This window comes from Lycium barbarum, chromosome 3, assembly GCF_019175385.1.
Source record: "Lycium barbarum isolate Lr01 chromosome 3, ASM1917538v2, whole genome shotgun sequence".
Classification (NCBI taxonomy): Eukaryota; Viridiplantae; Streptophyta; class Magnoliopsida; order Solanales; family Solanaceae; genus Lycium; species Lycium barbarum.
The window spans coordinates 1,369,978-1,380,001 of NC_083339.1; the positions used below are offsets into that span (position 1 = coordinate 1,369,978).

At 33.8% G+C, this 10,024-nt stretch overlaps 1 protein-coding gene across 2 annotated transcripts; it reads left to right on the forward strand.

Moving 5' to 3' along the window:
* Positions 1 to 536: 536 nt before the first annotated feature.
* On the forward strand, positions 537 to 4,646 carry LOC132629855 (uncharacterized). Of its 2 annotated transcripts, none has more exons than XM_060345248.1 (5): positions 537 to 560; positions 1,467 to 1,728; positions 2,380 to 2,591; positions 3,248 to 3,515; positions 4,114 to 4,646. In XM_060345248.1, the coding sequence occupies exons 2-5, from the start codon at positions 1,468 to 1,470 to the stop codon at positions 4,420 to 4,422; spliced, it is 1,050 nt and encodes a 349-aa protein (XP_060201231.1). In that variant the 5' UTR covers positions 537 to 560; position 1,467; the 3' UTR covers positions 4,423 to 4,646. The 2 variants fall into 2 exon arrangements, with proteins under 2 accessions (XP_060201231.1, XP_060201230.1); XM_060345247.1 differs by lacking the exon at positions 537 to 560 and adding an exon at positions 1,060 to 1,360.
* The last annotated feature ends 5,378 nt before the right edge of the window (positions 4,647 to 10,024 follow it).

Genomic DNA, 10,024 nt, shown 5'->3' on the forward strand with positions numbered 1-10,024 from the left:
AAAACATCGTTTTGCATACTTAATTAACTCGAAAATTTTGTCAAATTAAAAATATGGTATGGGTTCTTTTATTTCTTTTTAAATAGATCAAAGTGGGTGTGATAACGTTCATTTCCTTTTGTCAGCATATTAAATTAGTTGTCATTCTTAGTGGAATTTTCCTCCACGCAAAGCAAGAATATTAGTGATGACCTCTACATGCTCCTACCCCACGAATCACTATCTTAAATCATATTATCTTTTATGGTTGGTGGTCACCATCTTCCGATGTCCTTTTTCTAAAAAAATAAAAAAATTGGTATACGAAATTCGCTGATCCGATTAGTTTAGAATCTCGTTGACGGTGAATAGGACTTGCTACACTATATGGTTGACGTGTCACTATCTCGTATCCGAAATTACTTATTCGATGAATTTAGAATCTTGTAGAGTCTCGTGGAAGAAGCGCCCCTGTTAAATATTTCTTCATTCTCAAAATTTGAACAAAAAACTTTTATATAATAGAGAAGAATCACGTCCATTTCACTGCATCCGCTGATAGTGGGATGTCTTCTACATAGGTGAAACGATACTTTTCATGTTGAAAGTTTGCGTCAAATCGATGTCTTATTCTTTTTCTTATTTCATTTTCTAATTCATAATGGATTTGAGGCTTCTAACGACCTTTCGAAAGTTGATTCACCTTTTTTCCTCGGTTACAATTTGGGTCGTTTCAATTCTGGATAGAAATATACTAAAACTGAAGTCAAGGAGGAATATTCCATCGTGCTCTTTAAAAATCAATCTGATAACTGTGTATATAAAGTTTTACTTAACTAGACCTTAGTTATATAACATGTCCTTTTATCTACATTATTAGCGGTAAAATATAGTTGTAAATAATTAAAATTATATATTTTATCTCTATTCATTATTTAGTTATAAAAAAAAATGATTAAATATAAACACAGTGCATATAAGTTTTTACCGCCAGATAAGACGCTAGTGACCTCCCTTATTTCTTCTGTTGTCTATATATTAAAGCTAACCACCTACCTCAACCACTGAAGTTCAATAATATGACTTTTGATCTTTTATTTTTTTGTAGTTTACAAAGTATATTATTTATTTTTTCTAAAGTTTTTGAATTAGGTACACCTATATATAACAAGGTGAAGTGAAGATAATGAAAGAAGAACACTAAACTGAAAGTACTCCACACTTTTGTAGCAAAGAACTGTGACCATTCCTTTCATATCCTTATCTATTTTATTTGGATATTTATTTAATGTTCTTGAATTGTCCAACGAATTTTTTATAAGTTAGATAGGAGGAACTTTTCTCCTCCAACTCAAAATATCTCATCATCATTTTTATAAGGGTAATTTTGGTCTAAACTCATCAAAATTTTCATATTTTCCTGAACTATATATTTTTTTTCTTTTTTGTATAGTACTAATCTTGTTTTTTTTTTCTTTTTCTTTAAGGATGATCAGAAAGATGATAGCCCTTTTTGGAATTGTGATATTGGCACTAATTTATAGGGCAATTATGCCACCACCTCCAAAGATTTGTGGTTCACGTAATGGACCTCCAATTACAGCACCAAGAGTGAAGCTATCTGATGGGAGATATTTAGCATATAAAGAAAATGGTGTCCCTAGAGACCAAGCAAAACATAAATTTGTTTTCATCCATGGCTTTGACTGTGTTAGACATGATGTTGCTTTGCTCACCACTATTTCTCCTGTATGTATCAACTTACTTGTTTCTTTTATTTTTTTTCTTAGAATAGTCTTTAAGGCTGTCTTTAGTTTTTTTTTTTTTTTGGTTTCCCACTTTGTGTCTGCTATATACTTTAGGGCTCGACTAATTCGGATTCACTTTGGAATGTCCCACTTTAAGGTTCTCAATCAAATGTGATTTTATTTTCAAAGTTCGAATCCGAGATCTCTGCTTAAGGATGGAAGGATATTTTTTTAAGGTTATCTTTAGTATTCTTTGTGGTTTTTCACCTGGTGTCCAACACCCGCTTTGGAGTCCATCTAATTTGGATTCGCGTCGGAAAGTCCCACTTTTTAGATTCCGGACCAACTATTACTCCATTTTTAGAGCTTGAACCCGAAATCTCTGCATTTATAAAGTTGTTTTTAGTATCTTTTGGTTTCCCACCTAGTGTCCGGCACCTACTTTGGAAGCTGACTAATTCAGATTCATGTCGGGGAGTCCCATTTTTAAGGCTCCCGAACAAAGTTGACTCCATCAGAGCTCAAAACCGAGATCTCTAGTTAAGGATGGAGGGATATTTACCGCCCACGAGAACCTTTGGTGATTTTAAGGTTGTTTTTAGCTGTGACATGGATATAACTGTGGCTACAATTAATGATTTTCTGATTGCAGGAGGTTATGCAGAGTTTGGGAATATATATAGTGTCAATTGATAGACCTGGTTATGGAGAAAGTGATCCTCATCCAAAAAGAACACCAAAGACATTAGCTCTTGATATTGAAGAGTTAGCTGATCATTTGGAGTTGGGATCTAAATTCAATGTTATTGGATTTTCCATGGGTGGACAAGCTGTCTGGGGCGTTCTCAAGTATATTCCTCACAGGTATTGTTAAACCTGTGTCATATAAAAATCAATTTCCTACTAGTAAAAGTTGATTTTTCAGAAAAAGTTGGTTAATTATTTGGGGACTATCAAGGGTTAAGTTCACGGATGGTCAGCAAACTTTCATCTTATTGCACCCAAGTCACAACACTAATTCTTGTCACTTCAAAACAACTGGAGTTTAACGTATATATATGCACTGACAGTATAAACAATTTTAGTCTATATGGTTACCGGTTTACATGTATGTTGTAGTAGATAACCTGTCTTATTTCAAAAATTATGAATTTCACTTCTCGTACATCGTTGTCTGAATGTTGTATTAGATAACCTGCCTTATTTCAAAAATTATGAATTTCACTTCTCGTACATCGTTGTCTGTAGATATCTTGTGGATGACCTGATAGGGTAAAGATTCTTTATATTATCGATATATGTAAAAGTTAAACTCAAATAACTGAATCGGCATGCTACATCAGCAAAAATGCCCCGGGGGGTATGCCATGTCAGCTTTCGGAACTTTCAGTTACAGCTAGTCATTGAACTTGCGATTTATTGAAGCAAGTTCAAAAATAGAAGTTTGTTTATATTTGTAAAATTATGATTCCTCTGCATATAGTTTACATCTTAACTGTGACATTGTAAATTTGTAACAGATTGGCTGGAGCAATTCTTCTAACACCCGTGACCAACTACTGGTGGGGTAGTTTTCCTGCAAACTTGACTAAAGAAACGTACTACGAACAGCTCGTACGGGATCAATGGACGCTTCGAGTTGCTCACTATTTTCCATGGCTGACTTACTGGTGGAACACTCAAACGTTGTTTCCTGCTTCCAGCGTTGCACAGTTCAGTGAAGATATCCTTTTCGACCAAGACAGAGAACTGATGCCTATCTTTGATTCCTATCAAAGTAAATATCGGGTGAGCACTCGTTTTTAGCTTCTTAGCATATCCTCATTTCATTGCACGCGACCTTGAAGTAAGATGATTAGCGAGTTTGATGACACTTATATATACGTGTGAAGAACAAGAATATATAGAGTTAAATATACATTGTGTAACTCACTCTTTTAACTCAGAACGCATATGTATAAATACTAGATCCGACGCTGCTCAAGATTTTACCATAATAATCATTTAAAAATTTGATACAATTAGTGTAACAATCCACTGCTCAATGGCTTAAGTTCACTTGATATTTCTGGAGGATCTACCTCAGAGCAGTGTTTTTTACATGGATAGAGTTTAAGTTATATGCACTGTCAGTATATCGACTTTTTTTACATCATAGGCGAGGCGACAATAGGTAACTCTTCATATCAAGTTTGATATGGTAACTTGGAAGATAGAATGATTCCTCGTTAAATCCTCAAAATTACACTGATGGTGCAAAGATTTCTTTACAATGTTACTGTATATAACTTAAATACATTATAATGATATGTCACGATTTGATTAGCAAATTGTTATCTCTTTCTCTCATTTTTAACCTTGCTATTTGCTGATTGATTGAGGTTAGGACCTGGTAAGACAGCAAGGGGATTACGAATCGATCCACCGCGACCTAATGATAGGTTTCGGGACATGGGAATTCGATCCAATGACACTAGAGAACCCGTTCCCTAACGGTGAAGGCTCCGTTCACATTTGGCAAGGCGATGAAGACGGTCATGTACCCGTCAAACTACAACGATTCCTCGTGAAGAAACTACCGTGGGTTCATTATCATGAAATGAAAGGAGGAGGCCATATGTTTCCATGGGCTGAAGGAATGGGAGATAAAGTCATGAAGACTTTCTTACTTGGAGAGCCCTTTGACTATAAATGATTCTATCATTCAACAAATTGGAATATTTGTTAACAAGCATATATATATATGCCAATTAAGTCGTATTATGCAAATGATAGATAAAGTTCATGAAGCAATTCTTACTTTTATAGCCCTTTGTTCTATATAACTATACTATGGGGCTTGTTTAGTATTGGTTTCAATGACTCTTTGTCATTTTACAAATTCAAATGTTTTGTTAATAATCAAGTACTATTAGTTAAGTTGTTTATGTGCTTAAACTCCTGTTATTCTTTCTGGTGCAGTAACGATATATGTTAATTTTGATATGAAATTGACTTTTGGATTCAACAACTCTTTGTCATCAGGGGCGGAGTTATAGTGTTAGGTACGGGTCAAACGAATAAGTTATGGGTTCGGTGGCAAGTTCAAATGCTAGTTAAGTTGTTTCATTCAAGTAATAGATGGTTATGTGTTAACAAAATATACTATTTGTTTTATTGATGCAGTTATCATTCATGCTAATTTTGATTACGAGATTGATTTGAGCAACTATTCTGATTACATCATGTAAAAACACTCAACAACAGGCCTTACTGCTGCATAACACTGTAATATTTAGCATTATCAAAGGCCACTACGTACTTGCAAGCAATAATTATGTGAAGCAGTATGTATGTAGCACGACTAAAGTATGATTTTGCAATGACTGTTGTTTTTCATCTTTTCGGAGATGTGTATATACAATAAATGGTGAACTTCTTGTGTAAAATAAACTAAAATTTATAATATTGGACTAAAACAAGCTTAAATAGAGCTACATTAATAATGAAGATTCATGTAAGTGATGTCAACTTGCTTGAAATTGAGTTGTTATTATTACTAGATGAGTTTTCTATAGCATTTAATTTCACAAGTATATATTAAGGTACTATAACTTCATTTTCTTATATACCAAGTTACTTTTATGATGCTTTATCCTAAAAATGTAATGCCATAAACTGCAGGAATTGTCAGATGAACATGCCAGATTTATGCAACTAGCTATTAGAAGGAGATGTATTAGCATAGATAATACTTAATCAGCTTTGCTTCATTATTGGGCTTATATCATCACTTTATCTTAAAAGGATATAATTCTTCACTATTTCTTTATGTGTAGGGACAGCTAAAAGAATTTGAATTAGGTGATGTAGGGTCATTGAAAAACATACCAATTGGTTGTGGTACCCATGTATGGACAAATAATATGAGTAATTATAATTCACCTTGCATATGATAAGGGGCTGGCCAGAGTTAATAAAATGGAGGGGTGGTCCCAGGAGTAAAATACATATTCAAATGAATCTTTTATGATTTATTTAATAAAAGATTATTTGATAAGGGCTTAATACCCAGATGGACCCTTAAACTTGACATGTTTTGTAAGATAGGCATATAAACTTACAAGGTGATCAGATAGACACTTAAACTTACTCAAAGTGTATTTTTCAAGTTTTCCAGTTATTTTGAAAACAAAAACTATATTTTTCAAACACTCACAATTTTCATGGCCAAACAAGCCCTAAATATATCACAAAATATTTTTTTTAAAATGCAAAAATAAGGCAAACGCATATACATGAGACTATAAATGTGCACTTAAACCAATAAATACTCGCTAATCGCAATTTTGCAGCTTTCAATTAACTCGGGTTTTTTTTTTACACTTGAATAATTAAAAAACAATAATTTTAACCAATAAAAATCCTTAAAAAATTTCAAATTAAGAAATTTCTAAGTTCAGTATTTCAAGTGTAAAAGAAATTTCAAATTAAGAAAACTGTAAAGCCGAGAAGAAAATCCTTAAAAAAAAGAAATTTCTTAATTTGAAATTTCTTTTTTTAAGGATTTTTATTGGTTAAAGTTATTGTTTTTTAATTATTCAAGTGTAAAAAAAAAAACCGAGTTAATTGAAACCTGCAAAATTGCGATTAGCGAGTATTTATTGGTTTAAGTGCACATTTATAGTCTCATGTATATGCGATTGCCTTATTTTTGCATTTTAAAAAAAAATATATTTTGTGATATATTTAGGGCTTGTTTGGCCATGAAAATTGTGAGTGTTTGAAAAATATAGTTTTTGTTTTCAAAACAACTGAAAAACTTGAAAAATACACTTTGAGTAAGTTTAAGTGTCTATCTGGTCACCTTGTAAGTTTATATGTCTATCTTACAAAACATGCCAAGTTTAAGAGTCCATCTAGGTATTAAGCCTTTGATAAGAATATTGGCTATCTTTTTTAAATATATCATATGATAATCGATACTTATTGATTCGACTAATCGATATTCGCAACATGTATGGCTCATTAAAGAGGGAAATCATCTTTATCGAAAATTTCTCCATTCTCAGAGTTTAAATCCTAAACCTAAAGAGCGAAAAGATTTCATCTGCCCACCAAACCCCTTGGTAGTTTGGCTAGCGACTTTTGGTGCAATAATGAGAGGCAAACGAAATCCCTAGTAGAAATTTTAAACGCATCTTAGTAGTATAACTAATAGTATAATAATTATTTTCTAGTAAAATAATTTTGTTTTAACTTAAAAAGGTGACATACCATAAGTTTTGACCTTAATGGTTATTGGAAAATATTTACTCACATGCGGGGTTCAGACTTTAGAGTATGTAGAGTAATTTTACTTTAATATTTATATATTAAAGTAAAAATATATTTACTTTAATCATAGTTCAAAAATTTATATACAAGATACATTACTTGCATTCTGAATTCGTATACATTACTTGCATTCTAAATTCATGGTCCAAACTTATCGTTTGCAATTACTTTCGTTTATTTTTATTTGGACCTGTTAGTACTTTTCGTCCTATACTGATACCACTTATTTGAGAATCAAAATTTGGTAAGTTTTGGATCTTATTATACAACTCAATATTCTTTAAATATCGTTAATTGTCTCCTACTGCATAAAAAAGAATGTAAACTGTTTTTGAACCATCGTTTTGCATACTTAATTAACTAGAAAATTCTGTCAAATTAAAAATATAAGTATGGGTTCTTTTATTTCTTTTTAAATAGGTCCAATGTGGGTATGACAACGTCCATTTCCTTTTGTCAAATTAGTTATCATTCTTAGTGGAATTTTCCTGAAAGCAAAGCAAGAATTTTAGTGATGACCTCTACATGCTCCTGCCCCACAAACCACTTTCCTTTTTTGGTCAAACTGAAAATTTGTATTAATCAACTGGAATCTGTACACAACCTGCTTAGTTGGGCTACAGAGACAGGATCCTCAAAAATAACCTATGACAAAGAAACTCTATGTGTCTACTGCCCTATCAGCTACTTAGTTTCCATCTCCAAAAGGGTAAATAACTTAGCAGCCTCATCCAGCAAGCAGCTAACATTAATCAGCAAGGGTAACTATTCAAACTAGTTAGAGTTTGATGCCATTTAACTTGACTCTGTCCTGCAATGTGCAATTACAGGGCTATTTCCTTTATTTTGTCCGCATTGCTCCTGCTTTGTGAAATTTTCTAGCATTCCGCTCAGCCCATATATGATAAAACAACAGCAGCAAACACGAAAACAACTATATGCCATTTTGCACTGTTACTCTGCACCCTTCTAGCAAGCCAAACAACCTCATTCTTCCAGCAGTCAATTTGGCTGTTTATGCCCATCCAGTGAAGAAGTTTTTTCCATATGAAAGTAGAGTATGTGCATTCAAAGAACAAATGTATGTGATTTTCATCAACTACAACATTACATAACTGACACAATGGGTTTACCTGCATACCCCAGCTAGCTAGTCTATCATTAGTTGCTAGTCTATTTTGTACAACCATCCAGAGTATAAATTGGTGCCTTGGAATAAGGCCTTTGAGCAGCACTAGTGATTTCCATTGGACTTTAGGGAATTGTGGCATCAGACAAATGTAAGCTTTCTAGTTGCTAGTCTATTTTGTACAACCATTAGTTGCTAGTCTATTTTGTACAACCATCCAGAGTATAAATAGGTGCCTTGGAATAAGGCCTTTGAGCAGCACTAGTGATTTCCATTGGACTTTAGGGAATTGTGGCATCAGACAAATGTAAGCTTTCTTTATACTAAACTTGCAAGCAGTGCTAAAGTTGTCCAGGTCTTGCAAAGTTGTGAACCATGCCCTTGCATCCAGTATCTTTCTCACCAACCAAGTAGCTTATTTTGGTGTTGGTAGTTCACTTATATCTCTATTCTTTATATAATGTGTGTGAATCCATAACACCCAGAGTCTGTCTTTCTTTTTGGTAACTGCACATAGTAACTTACTAAGTTCTGCCTTGTTCCAATCTTCAAAGTGTATAATATTCAGTCCTCCAGATGATTTGGATTGACATAGAGTTTCCCAAGCTATAGGGTTCTTCTTGGCATAATCATTTGTTCCACTCCATAAATAGTTTCTGCATATACTTTTCACCAGCTTGTGCACCTTCTTAGGGAGAAGGAATACCCGACTCCAATAAGTTTGCATTTCAAACAGCACCCCTTTGATCAGTTGCAGCCTTCCTGAGTACGATAGGAATTTGGTGTCCAGCATCTAAATCTGGCTATGATTTTATCTACTAATGGCATGAACTGACTGATAGTGAGTTTCTTTGAGGATAAGGGCACTCCAAGGTATTTAATAGCAACGTACCAGTTGAGAAATATAAGTCCTCTATCAGTTGTTCCTTGAACTGGTTTGTGACCCCTGCAATGTAGAGATTACTTTTTTCCATGCTTGCATTTAACTCGAAACTGCTGAGAAATGCTCAAAGGATTCCATCAGAAGCTGAATAGAAGAAGTATCAGCTCTGCAGCATAGTGATAGGTCGTTAGCAAAGCATACATGCGATATTTTCAACTTAGCACACTTAGGGTGGTAGTTGAAGTCAGGTTTGTGCTCTAACTGCTTCAATGATCTATTGAGGTACTTCATTACTAGTACAAACAAATAAGGGGACATTGTGTCCCCTTGTCTGAATCATTTTTTTGCTTCAAATCTGGGAGTTAACACCCCATTGATCAAGACTGAATAGCAGACTGTACCTACACATTCCATTATCCATTGCACCATTCTAAGTGGAAAGCCAAGCTCCAGCAACAGATGTTTCAAGAAGCCCTATTCTATTGAGTCATAGGCTTTTCTGATATCCACTTTAGTTAAACCCCTTGGGGAGATATTTTTATGAGTATAGCCTTCAGTAATTCATGAGCTAAGATAACATTATCCGGTATATTTCTCTCCTCAATAAAAGCTGACTGAGATGTTCCTACCAGATAATCCACTACTACCAGTTTCAACCTTGTATTAAGCACCTTAGCAATGATTTTATGGTTGGTGTGTCACCATGTTCCTCTTCATGGGATGTCTTTTTTTTCTTTTTTGGTATTCGAAATTTACTGATTCGATTAATTTAGAATCTCATTGATGGTGAATAGGACTTGCTACGTTTTATGGTTGGAGTGTCACTATCTCGTATCCGAAATTACTTATTCGCTTTTTTAGAATCTTTTAGAGTTCCATTAGGAAGAAGCGCTCCTATTAAGTATTTCTTCATTCTATAAAGTCGAACAAAACACTTTTAGTTAATAGAGAAGAATCACGTCCATCCCA

Coding starts and splice junctions, on each gene's coding strand:
- LOC132629855 (XM_060345248.1), top strand. CDS start 1,468: ATGATCAGAAAGATGATAGCCCTTTTTGGAATTGTGATATTGGCACTA. Junction 2,592..3,247: donor CTCAAGTATATTCCTCACAG/GTATTGTTAAAC, acceptor AATTTGTAACAG/ATTGGCTGGAGCAATTCTTC. Junction 3,516..4,113: donor CCTATCAAAGTAAATATCGG/GTGAGCACTCGT, acceptor GATTGAGGTTAG/GACCTGGTAAGACAGCAAGG.